This window comes from Lycium ferocissimum, chromosome 5 (genome assembly GCF_029784015.1).
Source record: "Lycium ferocissimum isolate CSIRO_LF1 chromosome 5, AGI_CSIRO_Lferr_CH_V1, whole genome shotgun sequence".
NCBI classification, from domain to species: domain Eukaryota; kingdom Viridiplantae; phylum Streptophyta; class Magnoliopsida; order Solanales; family Solanaceae; genus Lycium; species Lycium ferocissimum.
Genome location: NC_081346.1, coordinates 13,027,789 through 13,051,191, shown reverse-complemented (window position 1 = coordinate 13,051,191; position 23,403 = coordinate 13,027,789). Strand labels below are relative to the sequence as shown.

At 36.4% G+C, this 23,403-nt stretch overlaps 1 protein-coding gene across 1 annotated transcript; it reads right to left on the bottom strand.

The window, feature by feature from the left end:
* Positions 1 to 994: 994 nt before the first annotated feature.
* Positions 995 to 21,611, bottom strand: LOC132056084 (uncharacterized). Its single transcript, XM_059448139.1, has 28 exons — positions 21,411 to 21,611; positions 21,168 to 21,339; positions 20,529 to 20,641; positions 20,258 to 20,374; positions 19,515 to 19,658; positions 19,023 to 19,379; positions 18,771 to 18,925; positions 17,079 to 17,200; positions 16,868 to 16,959; positions 16,127 to 16,367; positions 15,947 to 16,004; positions 12,163 to 12,314; positions 11,984 to 12,054; positions 11,697 to 11,870; positions 8,695 to 8,766; positions 6,789 to 6,890; positions 6,620 to 6,709; positions 5,223 to 5,298; positions 4,916 to 5,009; positions 4,747 to 4,816; positions 4,464 to 4,643; positions 3,939 to 4,061; positions 3,748 to 3,831; positions 3,448 to 3,632; positions 3,216 to 3,354; positions 3,079 to 3,138; positions 1,550 to 1,654; positions 995 to 1,455 (listed from the first exon to the last, which is right to left on the bottom strand). The coding sequence occupies exons 1-28, from the start codon at positions 21,498 to 21,500 to the stop codon at positions 1,342 to 1,344; spliced, it is 3,552 nt and encodes a 1,183-aa protein (XP_059304122.1). The 5' UTR covers positions 21,501 to 21,611; the 3' UTR covers positions 995 to 1,341.
* Between the last annotated feature and the right edge of the window lie 1,792 nt (positions 21,612 to 23,403).

Genomic DNA, 23,403 nt, shown 5'->3' with positions numbered 1-23,403 from the left:
ACCGAATACGTAATCTCATCCCTATCCTCCATACTACTAAACTTGACAAGAAAATAGCCATCGTTGTGGTAGTATACCTTAGGTTTAGCTATGTAACTCCACTTCGCTGCAATAAGTCTTTCAATAGCTGCTATGGTCGGGTCCACCCCCACCACATACATGATCACCGCTTCCATCTTGCAGCCAAGAGCCACTTTCCTTATACAATTGTTTCCCCATTCTTGATACCGGGCAACATATTGCAATTTCATCCCCTTGCGATGCCATTCGATTGCCTTGAAATAGATTCGCCCACTTCGGTTTCTCCGGTTCACCCGTAGTAGCTTTTAGCTCGGAAATAGTTCGACGGGTTTTCTTTTGCTTTCGGTTACGACCCTTTGTTGTGCGAAATTTGTATTTGTTACCACCGAGGTTCCGGCCCGATCCTTTGTATTCGTTGTCGGTGTTAGGGTTCCGCCGATCTTGGGGTTTTAGTTCTTGGTATCACTGGCCATTGCTCCTCCGAACCATTCAAGGCTGCTCCCAAATTCGTACTCTGTGGGCCATCACTGGTTTTTGCCTTGCCACCAGCGTTATTTACAACCTTTCTCTGTTTACCTTTCGCCATTTCAGGCTAGGCGCACGTTAGCTCACCTATCGTACGCCGAGAGAGAGGAGAGAGGACTTTTTCTTTAGGGACCAATATTGCATTATCTTATCCAACTTAAAAAATTGATTCAGTAGTACATAGGATTAAAATTTATGTAAATCTAACAAATAATAGCATAAAAACTGTGCACTTATACTTTAGTTCATGCAAACTAGCACAGGAATTATGTCATTACTAATCCCGGCGTTATCAATGCAGAAACAAAAATAACAACCAAACACCTATTTGTTATGCAATAGTACCAAAAATTACTTCTATATTTGCTGGAACTCGGCAAGTAATTGCTCATCAAGAAGCAAACATCCAAAAAAACCAAGTCAGCATCTACAACAAAGAGTCCAAGAATAGCAGCAGCAATGAGAAGACTTGCATATTATTTGATTCCAACTTGACATATAATAAATAATGACAACAGTAGCAACTGCATTAAATAATAGCCTTGACATCTCTCTGCTCGTTGTGAGAAAGAGGGGAAAGAAAATGAAGGTGGAGATACTATCTATTCCTAGAGGGCTACTCCACCCTCATTACATCGCAAAACTCATGTATAACTAAAGAGACCCTATACTCATTGTACAAACTTCCAGGATTTCATGGCAAACCACAATGGGCGGCGACTGACCTGGGCCTGAGGAGATCACATAACTTAAGGACTTCTTCCTGAAGACACCAATGTACAATATGAACAGCTTTTACATGAAATAACTCAAGGACTTCTTCCTTCTAGAGCCCCCTTCTCCATACAGTTCATTCCACTGGAGAAGCTCTGTCATATTTATGGATTCCGATGACACACTTGCACAAACCTATAAAAACACGAAACACTTGAATTCTCAGCATTCTGATGCAGCAAAATAAACAACGAGCTTAAAGGCACATCATTAACATTTGTCAACTCACCTGTTCATGAGCGTTTTTAAAGTCGTCCATGTTCAAAGGCCGTATGTCTGCACTGCAGCATGGTGTTGGCGTAGGTCTACCTTCTGCCGAAGCTGCAGCATGTTCCTAAAATCAACTCCAAGCATGAGATTCCAGTAATAGCAAGTCTATTAAGTGGGAAAATTTATGAATGGCAGATCAAGTGCACACTGTTGGAAATTCGGGGAGGACCGCTCTCAATCAATTAAATTCTTTAGGAGATAGGTGGGGAAAGTATTCTTTGCTTCTTCCAACTTGACTTGAATATTATATTACAAAGGTACTTATAGGTTTATTGGAAGGTAATGCCATACAAAGTTATTTATAGGTATGCTTCTAATATGCACCTCAGTCTAGTCCATGTATGATAATTTAATACTGGACTTTTCCTTTTCCTAAATGCAGGTACAAAATACCATGCATTCATTCTCATAGTAATATCCTAATACATAAGTTAAGAACATTCAAGTACAGCCTACCATGCAACACCCTTCTTCCGTTTTCTTATATGGGGTTGCATGGGGGGTTTTCTGGTGGATTGAAGGTTGTCATAGACTGGTGGATTTAAGATGGTGAGTTCTGAGAGGGGAATGGGTGAGAGAGAGAACAAGGAGAAGTCGTCGGAGGAGTATTTCTGGCACCAAATGTTGAAAATTCAGAGAGAGAGAGAGATTTTGTACACTTGAGAAATAGCCTCTTTTCCTTATTTCTTTTTGGTGTACCCATGAGGTTACTTTTTGCATGGATGATTTGGTGGCATTCATAGAAAATCATGTATTTGTGCAAGATTTTCTACTTTTTGGTATACTTCTTGTATAGGGGCTCAGTTTATTCCCTTTTGTTGATAATATTTTTACTTCATCACAGAAAAAGAAAAAAGGAAGAGCACTCTGAATCAATCAAATTGCCTTGAAGACAAATGGAAGAAAGTAGTCTTCTTCACTTCTTCCAGCTTGGCTTGAATAAAAATAATTATTTTACCAAAGTATTTATAGGTATCATAGTTTTACTCTCGACTTTTCCCGTTTCTAAATGCATGTACAAAACCGTACATGCATTCTCATGTTAAATCCTAATACATGAATTAGGAAAAGTTATGTACTTGAGATGGATCTAGTTTAGTTTCCTGACAATACTTCCCAAGTGACTCCTAACCTGTGCCTACAAGTACAATTCAAAATTAGGTGAAGTACTTCTGGAACTACCTAAGGAAGCCTATTCATTATCTTGAACTATTTGCCAAACTATAACTATCTAAGAAGAGGCGTCTTTTCCCACACTCTAGAGCCAAATCCACATCTTGAGAACCTTCACATTATGTTGATATACCTACATCTTATTCCCTCTTGATTGCGCATGGATGTTTTCACAAAGTCCTCCCAAGCACTTAATAATTAAAGTAGAATTGACACATCCAAACAGCAGCACTCATAAATATCTATTGAAGAAGCAATGCATATGTTCTCTAACAATGAAGGACACGCACAAACATCAAATAACAAAGAGAGTACCTTTTTTTCTTTTTCTAGGATTTCTCTAATGGGTCGATATGCAGCTGTAACACAAAGATTCTGCAAAATACCGGACTTAAGTCAACCTCTGCAAAGGAATAGTCATTTATCATGCAGCAATGAAATAGCAAAGACACCTTAAGGTCACTTCCGGAATATCCATCGGTCATACTTGCTACTGCATCCAGATCAACATCTGGAGACAAGTCTTCTTTCGCAAGTATCACTTTTAGAATTTTCGCTCTATTTGGAGCATCTGGTAAATTGACCATCAGCCTGTTCATGAAATGTCATGATAAGAACATTGAGACTGACTGACAAAATTTGCCTACTTCATTGGTAAGTGCAAATTACTGGTTCTTCTTTTACCTACGCGGCAGTCGCCTTATGACAGCCTCATCAAGGTCAAATGGTCTGTTTGTTGCTGCAAGTACTAACACCCGTTCAGTATCTTTTGTGCGCAAGCCATCCCAATTCACCATGAATTCATTTTTCATTTTACGCATGGCCTCGTGTTCTCCTGGATTTTCCCTTCGTCCCAGCATGCTATCAACCTTAGGTAGATCACATCAGAGAAAGAGAGAGAGAGAGAGAGAGAGAGAGAGAATAAGAATATGCAAATAAAACGGAAAAGAACAAAGACATGAGTAAGAGTTCTAGAAACCATACTTCATCAACAAAAACGACACTTGGAGCAATTTTACTAGCCAGGGAGAAGACAGCTTTCACATATTTCTCACCCTCGCCAAACCACTGTAGCATGGAAAAACAAATAGTAAGGTTTATTCTTGACAAAAAGCACATATGAACACATAATCATACTCGATAGAACAGTCCGACAAATTCCAAATGAAGCAAACCTTTGAAGTGATACTTGACATAGAAATATTGATAAAGTTAGCACCCGCTTCAGTGGCAACTGCTTTCGCGAGCATGGTTTTTCCAGTTCCAGGGGGCCCAAATAGAAGTATTCCTTTGCATGGCTGCAAAATAAGCAGTTGAAGAACATCATCTTCAGTAAAAACTTTGGCAATCCCAAATGAGACTTACATTTACATGTGATATAAAATGTCTGATACTGAGAAGAATACTGAGCAAAGCCAATTAAGAGAGCATTTATTTACAAAAAGCTTCTCTTGTACCCCCACCAAAGAGAGAGTATCCAAGTACGAGAAGCTTCTCTCATGCCACATAATGTTTTAATCAATTTGACTATCCATAACAAGGATCTCACAAAGATCAAGAGAATGGAAATATAGTTAACATATTGATATAGGAAGGTGACAAAGATAAATAAAAAAGAAATTATATTTTCATCAAGATCAATCACTAGATGTTCCACTTAGAAACAACCATGTAAGAAAGCAAGAACAGAAGATGAAAACCTTGGTTAATTGACCCTTGCAGAAAAGTTCAGGTCTTTGTAAAGGAAGCATGACCAGCTCTTTTAATGTATCCTTGACATTTTCAAGCGCACCAATATCATCAAATGTTACTCCAATATCACTGGGGGGGATAACATCAGCCAGAAGTCTCTTCTCAAATTCATTCTCCGTCACAATATCCTGGGCCAGACAAACAATTTGTGTTCAGAAATTCATATGCCAGAGTCGTACTAGGATACATCTCATGAAAAATTAAGCAGCAAACAACCAGAAAGAAGATTACCTTAAGTGACTTCTTCAAGCTCTTGCTTTCATTTTGCATAGCTTGTAGAATTTCCAAACCATACTGAATACTGCTAGATTGAAAAAGATACCAAACAACTGTTCAATACCACACTAATATCACAGTTAAGCAAGCCACATATAGTCCCAGCTGCTGCTAATTCTATTACCTCACAGGAGACAAAACAAGCCTCACGTCACAATCTGCAGCAGGGTTCTGCATCAAATGATGGCTCAAGGCCCATCCAACCACCTTTTCTGCACCTTCAAAGCACCAAAAGAAATAGAACAAAAAACTAAATCCCTTGCCTCTGTGCAACAAAATCAAATCAAATGACAAAAAACAGTTCTTTCCATTTCATGAATATCCTATGTTGACTCAGAATACAATGTGAAGTAGCCTGACAAACACCTTACACCCCCACCCCCTTAACCACCCAAAGAATTTGTAAACAATATGAAAAAGAAGTTGCTTACTTTCAACAGAAAAAGTCTGGTCTTTGATGCACAAAGTGTCAAGTCCATCACAGTCTAATCCATTCCGATTAAGAACCTACACCGGATATAAAGGGGAAAAACCAACCAACAATAGTAATAAGTAAAAAAGCATCATAAGTGTTTCATTAATTTCTTGACCTCGCATGTCAGGTGTTCAATTTGTTCACACAATTTATAAAATAAAATAGCCCACTATTCTCAAATAATTTGCAATACCTCGGAACGCTCGGGCATTTTACTCAAGTGTACAACTTGTTCACACAATTTAAAATAAAATAATATAGCCCACTAGTCTTAAATAATTTGCAATACCTCGGAATGCTGAGGCGTGTTACCCACTTTCTAAAGAAGAATAGAACTAAAATAGTGGACCTTGTTCTGTTGGCCACTTAGAATCACAACCAGTATTCTAGAGAGGGCGCAAGCTGAAAGTTCAGACAACCCAAAGGTACAGAGGGATAGTGATTCACATGAAATTTCATCACCCTCAGCAACAATGCTTTCCCTTTTTCTTCTACTTCAAACTGTTTTTCCATATCATTAAAGAAGGTTGTAATGAACCAAAGAATGTTAATGATCTCAAATCAATCTTCTTTTCTACAACAGTGGATACCCCAACCTCCCCCCTAAAAGAAAAGAAAAGGAAGACGTTCACGTTGACAATATGGAGAAGCTTGTCTAGCAGCAAGGAAACAGACAGGAATATCAGGACATTCAGACACTTGTCTGGCAGGTGATGCAACAAGACTGACAGATAGACTTGCTATTGATGCTATAGGAGCTATGACTAAGCGAACCACGAGGGTTTGAAAGCAACTACATCAATGACGAGCGACATCTACAAGTTTGGCCCATCATTTTGGTGTAAAGAGAATTCCTTGACAGTTCAGCCATCCTGTCAGTTTTTGCATTTTAGTAACAACTGGCAGGGCAGAAAAAAGGGCAGTCCGGTGCACATAGCATCCCGCGTTAGCAGGGTTGGGGGAAGGGCCGCACCCCAAGGGGTGTGATGTAGATAGCCTAACCTAATGCAAGCATTTTAGTAACAACTATTTGGTGCATAACTAGCTAAATACTTCTGAATTATCAAAAAAAAAAAAAAAAAAGAAATACGACAAGGCACGTATTATCATCAAAACTTTAATGGGATAACATAGCAGTAGTTTCTCTTCAACTTTTTTATATAACCAAAAGCAAAATTCATGTAGAGGAAAACGAACTACCAAACCTAAGAAGCTTGTACCTTCATACGAACTCAGAGAAGACAATTCATTTAAACGTTGAACAGTTCAAAGTATTCGGTTCACACTTTTAGCAAGGGTGATTAGCAACAATATAATCAACGAACAGGTGAAAGATAGGTTACAAGCCCTTACTGTTCGCAAGCTATTCAAATTTCCTTTCATTTTGAGGGTATCAGCATCTCGATCCAACCGTTGCTTCCAAGCAGATAAAAGCGCTTCATCCTGCAATAGCCATAACCACTCATTAGTTATGCAAGACAGTAAGAACATCAAAAATTCTAAAAAAAAATTGGAAACAGACCTGTGGCATATGAATGGTCACTTTGTTGGGGAAAAGCTTCGTCAGAAGTTTAGTTGTCTTGGTAACTTCCTTCCCCCTGTCATGCAACTTCCCAAAACTATCCTGAGGTCAACAAATTTGAGCAATATAAGCCTGTGGGTTAAAGTTAGAAAGGAAAAAAATATCCAAGTGCAAGTAACATCAGAAAAAAGAGACAGACTATCTACTATATTGTATTAAAAGCACGACGTCCCTTAGCGAAATATCGATCGTCTTTTTCACCTTTAAGAATAGATTTCACATTGGACAAAATTGTCATTTAATCATTTTTCTAACATTTAGGACTTTAAAATCAATTAAATTTGGAAAATATTTCTTTCTATGGGCAATGGTTAAATTTCCATGCAAAGTTATATCATAAATTTGATACTCTGAATTTTGTTTGTTACACTTTGAGTTGGAAAAGTTTTTTCCAACCTCAACCATAATTAGAGTTCTAAATAAACACACAACTCTACCTTACATTTAGGACTTTAAATGTATAAATAATATTTCCTTTATATTTGGTTTTTTTTCCTCTTTCTTCTTCGTGGTATAGTAATTAATGATCATCATTAGAGTTCAAAATAAACACACAATTCTACATTACATTTAGGACTTTAATTAAATGTGTAATATATCTGGGACTTTTCTCTGCCTTCTTTTGGTAGTATATTAATTTCTTAATCATAATTAGATTCTAAGTTGCATGGACTTGGGTGGAGGAATCTGCCACAGATGCGTGTCCGACGGTCGGATTCGGCAAAATCGAAATTTTAAGATTCGGGGGTACGGATCCAGGTGCTGACATTCGCCTAAAAAAAATCAGAATTATAAAAATAGAGCTATAAAGATATTATAAATTTTGAGAGATATCCTATGGAAAACTTACATGTACGTTGTAGAATTCAATCAAAATGTTGAAGATTATTTTATAAAAAGAAAAGGTTTAAAATTAATAATTATACGTTATGATTATATACATCATATAATAGTATTGTAACAATTTTGGGGCCTAAAGGAGGTGCTTTACTTTCTAAGTCTGCATCGGGAACAACCTTCTCCTTCCCAAATCTTTGAAAGACCAAAAGATTTCATTTTCAATCTGTGTTATTTGACAAATCTTTAAAGCATTCTGATAAAATTACTCTTGTATTTTGTTTTCAATAATATGTCACAAAAATCCCCATAAGATATTTCCATATAAGTCCTCAAAATCACTATAAGGCATTTGAAAATTACTGTGTAACATTGATTTTTTTTCCATTTTTTGAGCTAGCTAAATGCGTAAAATATGTATCATTTTTCAGGAATTTTTATTTTATAGTTTTATTTAACTCAAACACATTGTCTAATATTTATGTGATTTTTTAAAAAATTTATATTCATTGTACTCTAAACTAGTATCAAGACGAAAGGAAACCACTCAAAATGTCAGGCTTAGGGTTGCCCGATTCCAGTGTTTACAGATGTAATGACTTAACGAATTAGGTGAAAAGAAATTGCAATCCACATCAAATAAGTAGGAAAAGAAGTTCAAATCAGAGAAGAAACGGGGCAGGCTTGTTTATAAAGGGAAATAAAGATGTGTAATAAGTCTGTATTGAAGGCCATCGGCAGAATATTGCTAGTGTGATGCAAGAGATATAACATAGTATAGTACACTCATACTAGGGGTACTGCTTCCCCTGAACTACATTCCCTCACCCCACCCGGCCCTAAACAAATGTAAGAAAAAGAAACAAAGAGAAAACATAGACAAATAAAGCAATTGTTTTCAGTTGGCATCATCTTGTAAAAATACTTGCACAAAGAAAAGTATAAATTTAAAAAACAGCAAACTCTACCCAGGATTTTACGGAAGAAAAGATTGTAAGAGAGTATATACCGGGAAAGCCAAATCGAGCAAAGCAGTTTGATTGCTGCCAAATTTGGTGAAAAGCAATCCCCCAGGATGTGACTACAAGGGGCAGAACGAAAATAAAATAAAATTAGACCTTATCCCAACTAATAAATAGTTAACACAAAGATTGACAAATTTAAAAGAAAAGTTAAAGCCCACACATAATATAACACAGCTAAAAATTTATAAAATTGATGCCGTAAGAGACTTTTGAAAACAATTTTGTGTGATATCTATATGTTTAATCACAAAGCATATGATTAAGCAAAAGTCAGGCTTCCAACCCTCTTTGATCTCTCTTTTTATAATTCCATTGGACCTCTGCGGTCGTGCTATAACTTAATCTTAGTCACTCAAACTGTTATCTTTTATGAGAAAACCTGCCCTTGTTGCAAGCATGTCAGCAACTAATATGTTTCTTACTCTTTTGGATCATCATCCCCATTGGCCTTTATTTTTTGATAACCGTGGTGTCGGGCCAGCTTGCGCACACCGCGACTGATTCCACAGGATACCAGCAACAGGTACCAGATAATTATGAAGCAGCTTTTGTTAAAAAAAAAAAAAAAAAAACCCAACTAATTATAAACCAGATTAGTGGTCTGACCACTAGGTCAACAGCAGCCAACCTACAAGCTCATTGTTAGTTCTTTCTGGAGTTCCAATAAGAAAGATAATGAAGAGCACTCAGAATACAATTTCTTTCAATTATCAATCAAGAAAACAAAAGTTACTTGAAATTGAGCATCCGGCAAACCAGTCTCTCTTCTTCGACACTCCATTCGATGAGAACTTGAGTTAATCAAAATTGTAATGCTGTAACATCACTTTTGCAAGTTCTTACTTACAGCTCATTTATAAGAATATCTCCTCTTCCCATCCTTTCAATTGGGATTTTTAGTTGTAGATGTCTTAGGCTGCTTGCATGCGAAGAAAATATAAATCCTTCAAACCTACTGAAAGTATTGCATTTCTAAACCTGTCCTGCTGCAATAAGATTCATCGATCGGGTGGCAACTACGAACAGGAGAAGGAACCTAATGGAGACAATAGAAGTAGGCGACATGGCATATAAAGGATAAGGAAGGTGCAAAGGAGGCTATAGTGGATTTTCATTCCATTTTATACAAAGAGGAGAGGTAGTTGAAACCTATCTCTGAGCAGAATAGAGTTTGGCCAAATTGGAGGGGAAAGAAGGGAGATTAGACAGGAGGAAGTGAGCAAAACAATGGACGAATGCACCTCAGACAAAGCACCAGAGCCGAACAACTATACTCTAGCATCCTTTCAAAAGTGCGGGGAAGTCATGGATACTATAGCATCATTCCACGAAATTGGGGAGTTTGAAAAGAGCCTTAATGCAATCCTTCTCAAGAGGGAGCTTCAAATATCAGGATTATAGACCTATTACAATTGGTCTACTGAAAGCATTTACTAGATCACGTCTTTTTCTTTTTTGATAAAGTAAAAAGTTACATATATGTATCAGCATCAATTGCATGTAACATGGTACATAATAAGAACTTCTTACAGATTGTTTAGAGAACTAATAAAGTCAACCATGTTGCTCCCAAAGGAAAGCAAAGAAATATAAAAAAACTTAAAACTAGTTAAACTAGTTACTTTCTCCTTTTTGTATAAAAAAATTCTGGAGTATCTCTCTCTCCAAATAACCCACCAATTTGTTGCTGGAATGCCCCTCTCAGCCCCCTCTTGTGCCAACTGTGTAGAAGTTTTCCAATCGACGTTGTCCATTTTAGGCCCAAAAATGTTAAAAGCATGTCCCACAATTGTGCAATAATTTTGCAATGCAGAAATAGGTTGGTTTCTCTCCCAGTTATAGATCATTTCTAAAGTGCTCTCAGAGACTCAGGCAGACTAAAGAAGGTCCTAGAAAAAATGAACACTATCACAATCTCAGACCCATTGTGGAGGCAGACAGAATGTAGATGCAACTTTGACGACAAATGAAGTGATGGAATTAAGAAGAGAAAATTTGCACAACATAAAGAACTCCTAAGATCATGTGAACAGGAATATCATGTGTTTTCTGATGTAGACATGGGCTTCGAAGAGAAGTAAAGGAGGCAGGTAATGTTTTGCAAATGGATGGTCAAATTCTCTCCTAGTCACTGGAAGCCCTTGTAGCTTTTCAGATAGCTCCAGCAGGTTGAAACAACGAGACCTATTATCGCCGATGTTGGTTCATTATGATGATGGCAGTGTTGATCAAGATATTGGACAATCTGGTTGCAGGGGATTTTCTAGAGGTTTCAAGGCAGGCACGAGGTGAAATGACAATTTTAGAGTCTCCCATTTACTGTTCATGTATAACACCCTGATATGCTGTGATGCAGACTCTAAATCTTTCCTATCAAATGAAAGTACTGGTCAGTTTCAGTAGTTTCGTGACTGAAAACGGATCTTAAGAAATGCGGTACTACACCGGTGGGATATGTGGAACACATCGATCAGTTAGTACAGGTGCCAACAGCTTATCTAGGACTACCGCTTAGGAGCAATTTAGCATAGACCATTCACTTTGGAATCTTGTCATTGAAAGGGCTGAAAAGAGGCTAGGCTTCTGACTCTAGTGCCATGATTGGCTTCATTAGCACATTACAAAACTTGTAATGGCTTCCTCTGGGGATGTAACTTACCCAACATCATCCCTTTTTGCTGGCATTATCCTAAATAAAGTTACTCTTTGTTGATCAAAGTGGCTAGCGAAATGGCAGAAGAGGTTCCAGTCCAAAAGGAATCGATGTCTAAAGGAAGCAATGAAGCTTTGATCAAAAAAAGATACATCCCTCGCTTCCTTATCAGGCATCACCTCTACAGCCTTTGCGCCTTTGACTTCTTTAATCAAGAAACTTAATCGCAAAGAGATTCATACTAGAGGGCTCCTAAAACACAACGTCCGCATACCGACAACAAAAATAATTGTACATCAGTACATTTGAGAACAACATGGAAAGCAAAAGTACCTTTTCCTTGCGATTATCTGTATGAGCGTGAGACCCAATAACAACGATGTTAGCAGGAAGCTTTTCAAGCCGGCCTTTAAAAGTTGAATACGATTCTGAACTTCCTGCCATAGATTTCTCAGCATCTTTCATAAATAAAATGAAGGGGGAATTTTTGCTCTCGTTGAACACAACCTTACAAGCAAAAAAAAAAAAAATTACAGAGATAATTAGGACCTCACAATAACCAGAAAAATTAACACAACTTTCAATAGCATTAGTTCACAAAGTAATCACAAGGATCAAACCTCAAACAATGTGCTAATGAGTAGCTTATCCATATCGTCGACACCTGTGGCTTCCAAGCGCAGTTCATTGGCTGAGAGAGAGAGAGAGAGAGATGATAAAAGGCAAGAAAAACTAAATTCGGCATCACTGAACTCGAAAAAATTAAAGGAAAAAGAAAGTAAGACCATGTAGACAATACCCTTGCAAAAGAATCCATGACCATCATCACAAAGACCCCCAAAGTTAACACCATCTAGTATCGGCTTATCAAATCTTACACCAATTTTTGATAATGGATTATCTTCAAAAGGTAACACAACCTTCCCTCGAGTCCCAAAAGTCGGGCCCCTACTAATTCGGACAAAGATAGATAAGTTAAATAAAACAGTTATAAATTGTACTGTAACTGAAGCATAGGCACTGTTGCAGAATGAAATACTTACAAGCATGACTACTTTACAATCAATAAAAATGAGGAAAGGTAAAGCCTAAAAAAAGGAGGATAATAAAGAAGTATGGCGTAGTCTCAAAGTAAAAATTGAAGCATTAGAAAATTTTTAATCTTTAAAAGGTTGCCACAGATGAAACAGGAGGAAGAAAAGATTTATGCATCCATAATGGAAGTCCCTATGAAATCAAATTATCAAGAAAGCATCGGGATTCAAGTGAAACATAAAGTTAACGACGACAAAAGGCATCAAAACAATGTTGCAAGTAAAGCATGAACATACATATGCACGGCCAGACCCAGAACAGAAATCAATCAAACAGCGTCTCAATCCCAAAGTTCCGAAAAATTTGAAAAAAGGAAAAAAAAGAAAAAAAAAAAACAGTTATAAAAGGTGAGTGATACATTTGGGAATGGCACTGAATTCATGCAAGTTGCAGGCCTAATGTTACCTTCAAATTGACAGACAAATATGATCAGTGCATCAACTGGGTACAACAACAACATACCCAGTGTGATCCCACAAGTGGGGTCTGGGGAGGGTGGGGTGGAGGCAGACCTTACCCCTACCTTTGTAAGTGCATCAACTGGGTATTCAGACATATTCCTAGAACAGAAGATTCGCCTTCAATGTCAACACAAGTTGATAAAATAGACTCGCCGACTATCACTTTCATGTTACCCGTTATATTTAGAAATTTCTTTTTTGAATCTCTGGTTCTTCCAAAAGCCTCCCAGTCATAAAGTAAAAGAAAATAACCAGCACTGAATCTTGTCTACCCCTTTTTTTTCTCTCCATCTTCTTTGTGCCGTATAACTCTCTCTTAATGGAAAATACATGCAATCTCACTATCATGTATCCACATAAAATACCCACTTCAAGTACTGTTAAATTTCCCAGATTGACTCACATAATGCTGTAAAATTGTATGAGCTGATCTTTCTCACATATTATCACTGGTAGAAAACAAAACGACTGTACAACACAATCACTGGTCTGACTTGCCGGCAACAAAAAAAGTTAAAACTCCATTATGATTCGACTATCAACAACACTATACCCAGTGTAATCCCACAAGTGGGATCTGGGAGGGTAGGATGTAAGCAGACCTTATAGGGACCTTTGTGGGGTAGAGAGGTTGTTTCCAATAGACCCTCGGCATTATGATTCTAGACCTAAAAAATCCTTTTGCAGGTGGCATTTAAGGATCAAAAGATTCGGAGAAAAGATCGACTTTTTTCATATTCCATATACATCATATCTGGAACAAATGGTAGTTACAAGTCCAGAGGCAGGTCCAAGATTTTAATTTCATGGGTTCCACCTTCATAATTATGGGTTCAAAATCTAATATTTGTTGAAATCTAATTATTTTTGACACATTTATATCACATGTAAAAATACTGGGTAGTTGAACCCGTAGCTCTAAGATTCATCTGCCACTGATTACAACTTACAAGACACCATCACAGGCCAAGCACCAACTGGACCAAGAGATGCATAAAGAGAAACAATCATGGTTATTAATGAATTAGGTCTTTAATAAGGTCTCCAAATAGGTTATAAGGTATTTCTGAACTTGATCGCCTCCAAGGATTATTTGCTATACGTTATAAAAATCCATACAGCAAGTCCAAAACACTCACACATCAATTCCTCCCTATTATTTGATTTGGCTCATATAAGTTCCTGCAACTCATATACTTTCCTAGCTTTCTTGGCAGAATGGCAATACATGAGGAAATTTTATAGAAAAAGTGGAAACAAAACATTACCCCCATCCGTCCTGCTCAGGAGCTCAGTAAATAAAACAAACGTTTGCACATCAACTTTCATTGAGAATGTGTCTGAATCTAACTAAATGAGCAAAAGAGAAGCCGCTTAAAAAGAAATACAGATAGCAACCATGTTGGTCGTGTTTTGGTTTCCTAGGAAAGAAAAAGAGGACCTGATATGAGTTGATTGAAAGAACATGCGCTCTCTTAAAAATGCCAAACTCATTACCATGAGCACCTTCGGCATTATTGACTAAACTATGTTTCTTTTCCTAACTTCACTTGTGGACAGGCAAAAAGAAAAGATTGAACTTCTCTACATAAGTCCCTGCGTCATCCCACAAATGGACCTACAGCATGTTTGGCCAAGCTTCTAAAAACTGCTTATTTTGAAAAACACTTTAGTCTTAAGAGCTTTTCAGAAAAGTACCTTTGGAGGGAAGCAATTGTGTTTTGTCAATTCATTTGAGAAGTGCTTCTTTCATTGTCTAATAAACTGATTGTGTTTGGCCAGTTGATTTGAAAAATGGTTCTTTTATTGTTTAATAAACTGATTGTGTTTGACCGACCTTTCCAAAAACTGCTTCTGAGTGTTAAATTACGAAAAAAGACAGTATTAAGGTTCATTTTATATTTAGTATATTTAAATAGAAAAATATTTTTTATGGAAGACTTCAAATTAAGATTTTATTTTTATTTGGTTAAAATTTAAAACATAATATGAGAACCTATATTAAGGCTTTTAATTAATATAAATATTGTTAGGCAAAAAAAAAAAAGGAAGAGGAGAAAAGGTTTGTACTTATATTTGAGAAATATATTGGTTAAATTAATGAGAGATAATTTGGTATATAAACTTTTGTCTTGAAAGAAGCAGAAACTTCTAGCCTCTCCCCAACGACACAAAAACTGTTGCTACTGCTGCTCAAAAACTGCACACCGCAAATCTCTCCCAAAAAAAAAATTGATTTTTTGGAGAAACCGAAAAAGGTGCTTTTGGCTTCCCAGAACTTGGCCAAACAGGCTAGTAATCAGAAGAATTGATAACTATATTGTTCTTCTCCTCCATTCCTATTTTCTAATATCTAAATTGAAACAAGTTATTCTACCTTACAATTTAATGGATATACTGCAAAAGATAGACATACTCTAGCTTGATAAATCACAAAAATGATGATATCTATCTCTTGACCAGTGTTATCAAAGGCACGCTTAAGCCCTCGAGCGAGGCTCAAAACATGTTGACTGCTTCGCCTCGCTTAATGTGCACTTCAGTGTCATCATCACGACTTTAAGACATATTTTTCCTTGCCAATGAGCTGTCCTGAAGAAGCGACACTAACAATTGATATTTCACTTTATCATAATTTTTTTCAATTTCTTTGTCCATATATTTGTTATTCATGCTTAGAATTATTAGTCTTGGACTAAGCATATATATTTGTATATATTCTCCACTAGTGCCTTTTTTTCAAAAAGCCCACACTTTATTTGCGCTCAAAACCCCAAAGGACCTTAGAGCTTTTTTGTGCTTTTGATAGCACTGTTCTTGACAACCATAACAGCTATGCTTTTGTGGGCAAAGTAGTGCATCATTTTCAAATGCATCCAAATTCAAAACTAAAAAAGAAGTTGCAGAAAAAAGAGCAGATACAAAATCAAAAAAATATACATAAAAATAAGATAATACAAATCATTTTGGGTCCCGAAAAAGTGAAACAGTGAGAGTTTTAAGGAGAAAGTGTTCTCTAGAACTTACCTGGCAGAGTTTGAATACAAACTACTAGAAGCAGAACCAATGAACCTCACTTTATCACCTAAATATTACCAACATAGGTTACTAAGGTAAAAGAGCAAAAGAAACCGTAGAATGCTTATATAGTCAAAAGAACACCAGATGCAGTAAGAATTAATAAACATTAAAACCCAATGGCAATACCTGTCTTGAACAATGTATTCTTTGATGTCCCGGCTAAAGAGGGTACAGTGCCACTATCCATCTTTGGTTGTGCTTCCAAACCCAACGGATCAGTCTGAGTGTTAGTATTAGCTGTTTGACCCGATGATGACCCATTGCCTTTAGGCAAGTCAGGATCTCCAGGGATCTGCTTGGAGTTAGCGGATATCTTATGTGCACTGCATCCCTCTTTTAGTAATTCAGCCTCCTTCGCCGATAGACCCTGAATGATAAGATAGTAATTCGTAAGTTGCATTACATTGTAACATTTTATTTTTTTTGAAAGAGAACGTAACAACTTAACAGCAGTAAAGGGGCAAGAGTGTGACAAACCCAAGCATGAAAATTTTAGATTGATGATTCTAAAAAAATCAGAATAGAGCACAGATTCCCAGTGTTACAAAATAGGGAGACATGTCACATCCCCCACCCAACACACTTGGAGAAAAAGAAGTCTCTTCAAAATTTTGATGTTACTCCAGTATCATTCCAATAGATAATATTGTTTCTGTTCCATAAGCAGAGAAGCAGAAAGAGGTCCATAAATACCGACAATACGAACAGGACAAGCTACAAGGCAAGCAATCACAATAAGAAGTTGCAGTGAACAAGGTAGGAAACAAAGTATTTCAGAAGCAAGGGAGGTCAAACACGACTAAGAAAATCATGACGAGGTATCATGCAATAAATCCTCAAAAAAAGATAACATGAATATTGTCTTACACCCAAAAAGGTATGGCTATCAAAGATAAGCAATTTAGCTCCATAATAATGAGCAAGTGCCTTCGCCAGCATCTCCTGATATATCTCAGATCCTGATATACAAAAGCAGAAGTGGTTAATAGGCAGACATTAAAATTTACTACCAAAAATCAACAAGACAAACAATTCATAAGAAGCCTTTCATCAAAAAATACTAAGGAAAGCAACTTACCTGCAGGACCTGAGAGCAGAATTCTTGGGTTGATAGTGGGTAGCTCAGATGTATATTTTATTTGTTCTTTATGCTTCAGGTGTATATATGAAGCCGCAATCAGCACATTTTTTGTGTTCTCACTGCAAGTTCAGATATCAAACGAATCTTCACCAATCATGGTTGTTGTATACATTGGCTATTTAATATAGGTAACAATTATGAGATTGCTAAACCAATTAAGAACAAAAATGAGAGCACAGCTAGTCCTGGTAAATAGCCAACAGAATTCCATCACTACAATGCTCAGTAAGGACCAAAAATTGAACGCACTCATTTAGCAACTAAAATGAGAAGTGTAGTTAACAGCTTTAGTGATGCACTTATTGCGTTCAGGACTTTCATCACAGTAAAAGAACAAAAAATCCGTAGATGAATTCCCAACCTTTCCTGGGGAGTAGGGCTTCATGCTGCTTAAAAATTTGTAAGGTTATTTTAGTAGTGGGGAAAAACTACTTATTGAAATGTAAAATTATACAGAAAAATGATGATACACCCGTCCCCCACATCCCCACAATTCTGGGTAAAGAAAAAAAGAGAAACTACTTGCCTGCAGTCCATACTCTTGCTGGTAGGTTAAAATAAGTTATACTACCATTAAGCTCCAACAAATGCCATAAACTTTTTCCAACTTCAGCCTCAAATACACTTCTTTTTTTCAACTTCAACTTTTTTAACAGGTAAATATTGATTATATTACTAATAAGAAATTAATAAACAGCCTAGCACTAAGAAGGTAGACCTTATAAAAACAGAAATCCCCCAATACCATTAAAAAAAAAGGATGATTCTTTCTGTACAAACTACAAAGTAGTATTCCTGTTATCCTGTAGAGAAACAAAGTATTCTTGCATGCAATTTTTCATCTTTGACATCCTGCAGGTTGCACCAAAAAGACAAAAGCCATAAAATTTTAATCTTCGGTATAGCATATGCTTTCCCTTCGAAACATCTTGCATTCTTTTCCTTCCACACTATCCAACAAAGACAAGCAGGTACTATGTTCCAAATCTTTCTCAAAGGTTTTCTTTCTGTTCCCCCAACATCCCAGCTGTTAAAATTTCTTTCACTGAGTCGGGCATCGTAAGAGATACACTGAATAGATCGAAAAATATGGACAATATTTAAGTTGAATTTGGACAACTTCTACCTCCTAGATAGGCATAAACTTTTGAAAGAAATACATTCAGGACATTTACAGCTATATTTTTGAATTTGAAATTCCAGAACACAGATTAATTTGGCTTTTTTCCCTTCTAGCAGTAACATTTTACAAACAAAGAATACTGTTTGCTACATAAGCTAACGCACAAACTTTTTGACATGGCAATTGTCCGAAGCTGGGCAACAAAAACAGATTTTTCAAAAGAGGGTAGAGTATTGAGGACTACGGTGCACACGGAAACAAGATATGATTGTGACTCGCGTAACACATTGGCACAAGTTGTAACTCATTAACATCATTCAGAAAGACATAAGTCCCTAGGGCTTAAGCAAAAATTGCTTCATTCAAGTGAAACGAATAAGAGAAAATACAGAATATACTCCATAAATACCATATCTTTCAACTCAAAGAGATCATATAGCATATAAACCAAACTTATTTTAAGTATCTGATGTAAATGGGATAATGCATTGTGGTCTTGGGCATACCTTAAGTAATATGGGAAGCTATCAAATGAAACATCTAGCTGTTGTCCATCAACTATTGCAGCATGAATCTCTTCTTTAAATACTGCACATCTCAGAGACACACCTGCTGCTGAAGCTGGCATTGAATCTCTGGTCCACTCTCTTTCCTCCGGTATCTGTCCATATGTAATTCTAATCAGTTTATCTCACATATCAGCAGGCTCATACCCATAATAAAAGACCAAAAGGAAATAAATCAGTTAGACACTTTACATTGCCTGCCTCTCTGCCAGAGTTCAGGTTTCCATCAAGAGGGAGGATCTTACTAGTCAACCCAACATCAGCAGCACTGCTGCTGTCAACATTTGCAGCTGAATCGACTTCGAGGCCATCAAGCTCATCTTCATGAATAACTGGGGAAGAAGGCAGCTCATTCCCACTAACCTGAGACGTTGGTTTCAAACGCGATGGGTCTTGCCTCAGGCTTGAAAGCGATGCCAAAATGGAAGCACCTGCTACAGCTGAAGCATCTCCGGCTCTTCTTTCAACGCGCAGCAATTTACCTGCACTGGTCCTAACATCTGAAGGAGGTGCCTTAACTCCAACCTCATATGGCAGCTGTTCAAATATCTATACCGGAAAAGTGTTAAGGATATTCCTACAAATCATGCTGCCGAAAACGAAAAAAACAGAACCTAACAAAACCCAAAGAGAAAAGCAGAGAAGTAACAAGTGACTTGGGAATATTGTTGACTTTAAGGATACATAAGCATGATTCACCCCAAGACCAAAAACAAGCCCGTCGCCTGAATTGAGAATGCAACTAGTGCTTCTCCTAATGGTCTTTCCATTAACTTGCACGGATCCTTTGCCCCTGCTCTCAAGCACAGCAACCCAATTTCCTTCATGCTGAACATTTTCACAAACAATTAGTACTCATACTTCATATGCACAGTTTTAAGTTCAAAAAAGTAAATTAATAAACACCAAAATGAGCACAGGTGCAGTTGTTCCAAGCAGTTGGTTCAAAGCCAAGTATGAAAAGCTATCCGAGATAGCCCAAATATTTTTTTACTCCAAATAACTTGCACAGTTTCAGCCCACATATAAACAGTGCCAAGAATGGTTTAAATTTCAGACCGAGAATGTGGACTTTTATCAAAATGGTTGATAGCTTTACAATCAAAACCAGTGATCCAGGAAAAAATGGCTGAGCCACAACAAGTTAGATAGCGGTACAGAATTCTTCTTATTGCAATCTCGGACAGAAACAGTCCATAAGCTGACAAAAAAAAGGGGCAGAAAATCCAAAATGGCAAAAGAAACTTTTTTTTTTTTTTTCAGAATGCAAAATGTCAAAAGAAACTTTTTGTTCTTTATTTCTTCTTTTCCCCAAATTCTATCTATTGATACCGTCACTGGCACAAGGGAAAGTCTAAAAACCATGGGTAGATGGAGACAAGATTTGGGAATAGAGTCGGGGTAAAGACAAGAAACTGAAGCAATACCTGTGTAAGCCTTATTGAACATAAGGTTGCACTAATTGTTTGGTGCTTGATAGGAAGATGAGCATTTTTGCTAGAACCAATCAAGAAATTTGTCGCCGAAACATGTATAGTTGGGTTCTGCAGCACATATGTGAAAACCAGTAAATATATCTTGAATTGCAAAACATAAACTCCGACAAATTAGAGTACAACAATCAAATTGCATTCAACCTCTGAAAAGAACACAAAGGAAATAATAACAAAAAGAGAATCTTGAAGCAAGAAAGCTCACCTGTGGATACTCTGATATGAGCCTACACCAAGGCGACGTCGTTTCCGAAACTTGACTCTGCTTCCTCAAAGTCATTGAACTCCTCGGCTTATCAACTATAGCAGGTGTAGCCCCTAAAACCCCAAAAAAATGAAAAGAAACTTATTTTAGAGCCCATTTGGCCATGAAAATTGTGAAATTTAAAAAAAGTATTTTTTTTGTTTGCAAAGTGAAAAACAGCATTTCGAAATTGGAGGTTTGCTCGGTCACGAATACACATTGGAGTTGTTTTTGAATTTTTGTGAGTGATTTAAAGTGAAAACAACTTTTTGGTGTTCTTGAAATTCCGGAATTCAACTTGGCCAAACATGATTTCCGGAATTCAACTTGGCCAAACATCATTTCCGGGATTCAACTCTGGAATAAAGTAAAAAGAATATCCATGGCCAAACGGCCACTTACTTCACGTGCTCTTTGTTATATGATCATCAACATTCAAAGTAAACAAGTAGACAAAGACAGTAAATTTCACAAGAATAACTAAGAAGCAAGTTGCCCTTAAAACCCCCAGAAAGAAAAGGACAAAAAAAAATTACTCCCTTTACATAATGATCAACATTCAAAGTAAAGTAAACAAGTCAGTAAAAAAAGCAAGTTAACCTTCAGCGATAGGTGCTGCAACCACAGGTGCATCATCTTCAACCTTGTCGGCGGCGGCGGCGGCGGTCTCACCGTCGGCAGTATCTCCGCCGCCGTTGAATTCAGGCGACTCCTTAGGATTCTCCGTCGGCGACTTCGCTTTCTCCGATGACTCAGCATTATTATTATCTACCTAGAAAATCACCCCATCCAAATTATAAAAAAAAAAAAAAAAAATTAAAAATTAGAGTAAGGTGAAGTTACCTTGTGGCGCTTAGAGGAAGAATCATCGGAGGAAGATGCAGAGCGTTTAACAGTGGAGGGAAGAGATCCACTTCGTCTTGTTGCAACCATTTCTTTCTCCAAAGACCAAAAACTCTGGAGAGAGAGAGAGAGAGTAGTTTGGGTTTTATTTATTTTGTTCTTGTTTGCTTTCTTTGTGGTTTGTAAATGTGAATTAAGTGGTATATTATTATGATTGTTGTGTGTAGTTGAGATGGGGGTAGCCGAGGGTTGGTATAGCAAGGATGCATCCAAAATTTAATTTGGATAGATAGGAGTATTCCACCATTCACACTTTTTCCTATTGCTTTTTTTTTTTTTTTTTAAAGTGGGTGTTTGGATGTAAAGTAATTCATATTTAAGAAAAATAATTAGTGTTTGAAGTTATATTAAGAAAAAAAAAATTACAAGTTAAAAAAGTATTTCGATAAGGAAATGCAGTTGAAATTTTGTGAGTGAAATTTTTTTAATTTTTGATTTATTAGAATCTTGTATTTAATTTTGCAGGCAATCAAGAGTAGAATTGCCTTCCTAAAGGCGGATATATTATCACTCTATCTAGCTCCTCGTCTAGCAATCAAGAGCAAAAGAGAGATGCAACACTCGGGTTATTGAATGATTTAGGATTAGATGAGTAAACTAACCATAGAAGAGAGGCTCAATAAGGTTAGTTAATCAGAGTTTTCGAGCGGAGGTTCCACCATTTACTCGAATATTAAAACCTTTGTTTGATTTTGGACAACGAGAATCTACTTCCATGATAGGAATGGGTTATCCATCAATTTATTTAAGTGAACCTAGTATACGAGAAAGAGTCGTGGGAAAGACTTCTTCATTTTGCATCAAGAAGAGATCAATAGAATCGCCTAATTAATCATGTGATACTATACAAAGAGGTACATATAAAAGAAAGAATGGAGGATGACTACTTTCACACTACTGAACAAGGAAACTTTCGCTTCCCGTTATTTGAATCAACGCCGCTTATTTTAGTTTATATTCACATCAAAGTAAACTAAGCTTAAGAGGTTCTGATGTCTTATTGAAATTGAGAAGTTTACCTAATTGGATCAATAAACCTAGAAAGTTTCAAGCTTTAAGTTTTAAATTTCAAGTTGAAGTTGAAATAATAAATAAATAAATATTTATTGTAATAAAATTCAACTACTATTTTGAATTTTTAAAATAAAATATATGGACAATCAGAACCTAATTTAATTTACATGATTTGATTTAGATTTTTTTTTAAAAAAAATTGAAGTTAAAAAAAATTTTGAATTCCCAAACTCTATTTTTCAAACTCACTATTCTAATTTAAAATCTGAACATGAAATAATGAGTCAATTCAATAAACAAACTTTTCTTTAAAATAATCTTCAATTTTTATTTCAAATTTAAAACCAAAATATATGCCAAACATGGCCTTAGTTACTCAGTATCTTAGCTCTCTCTTTTGCTTTTAATAACGGAGCATTTAAGGAGTCAACTGGATTATAATAATGACATTAGAAATTTAGGTAATCAAATTGAATAGAACTTATACTCATTTGCAGTGTAATGAAATTTAATACTATTATTGTAATTTAAGTTGTTATAATATATTGTTAGTCCTATTTTCAAATTATTAATTCTATTATTGCACGTGATCATCTTCTAAATGACATTAAAATGTTAAAAAAGTTAAACTTGTTTAAATAATTAAATTTGGTAAAACTATTAATACTACTCATCAAGAAAAGACAATCGAACGATAATTTCAATAATTTCTTAAATAGTACATATTATTAAAATAGCATGGTTAAATAACGTGACTTATTATTTCATTCAACAAAAGCTATTGATAGGATTGGAGATGCAGCACATATGTACATGGACCACAAAAGAATATGGGTTATGTGGTTAAAAGTAAATGGAAGAGTACTTGAACGGCGGATTAAAATTCCACATCATATTGACAGAATCTAGTGATTGCAAC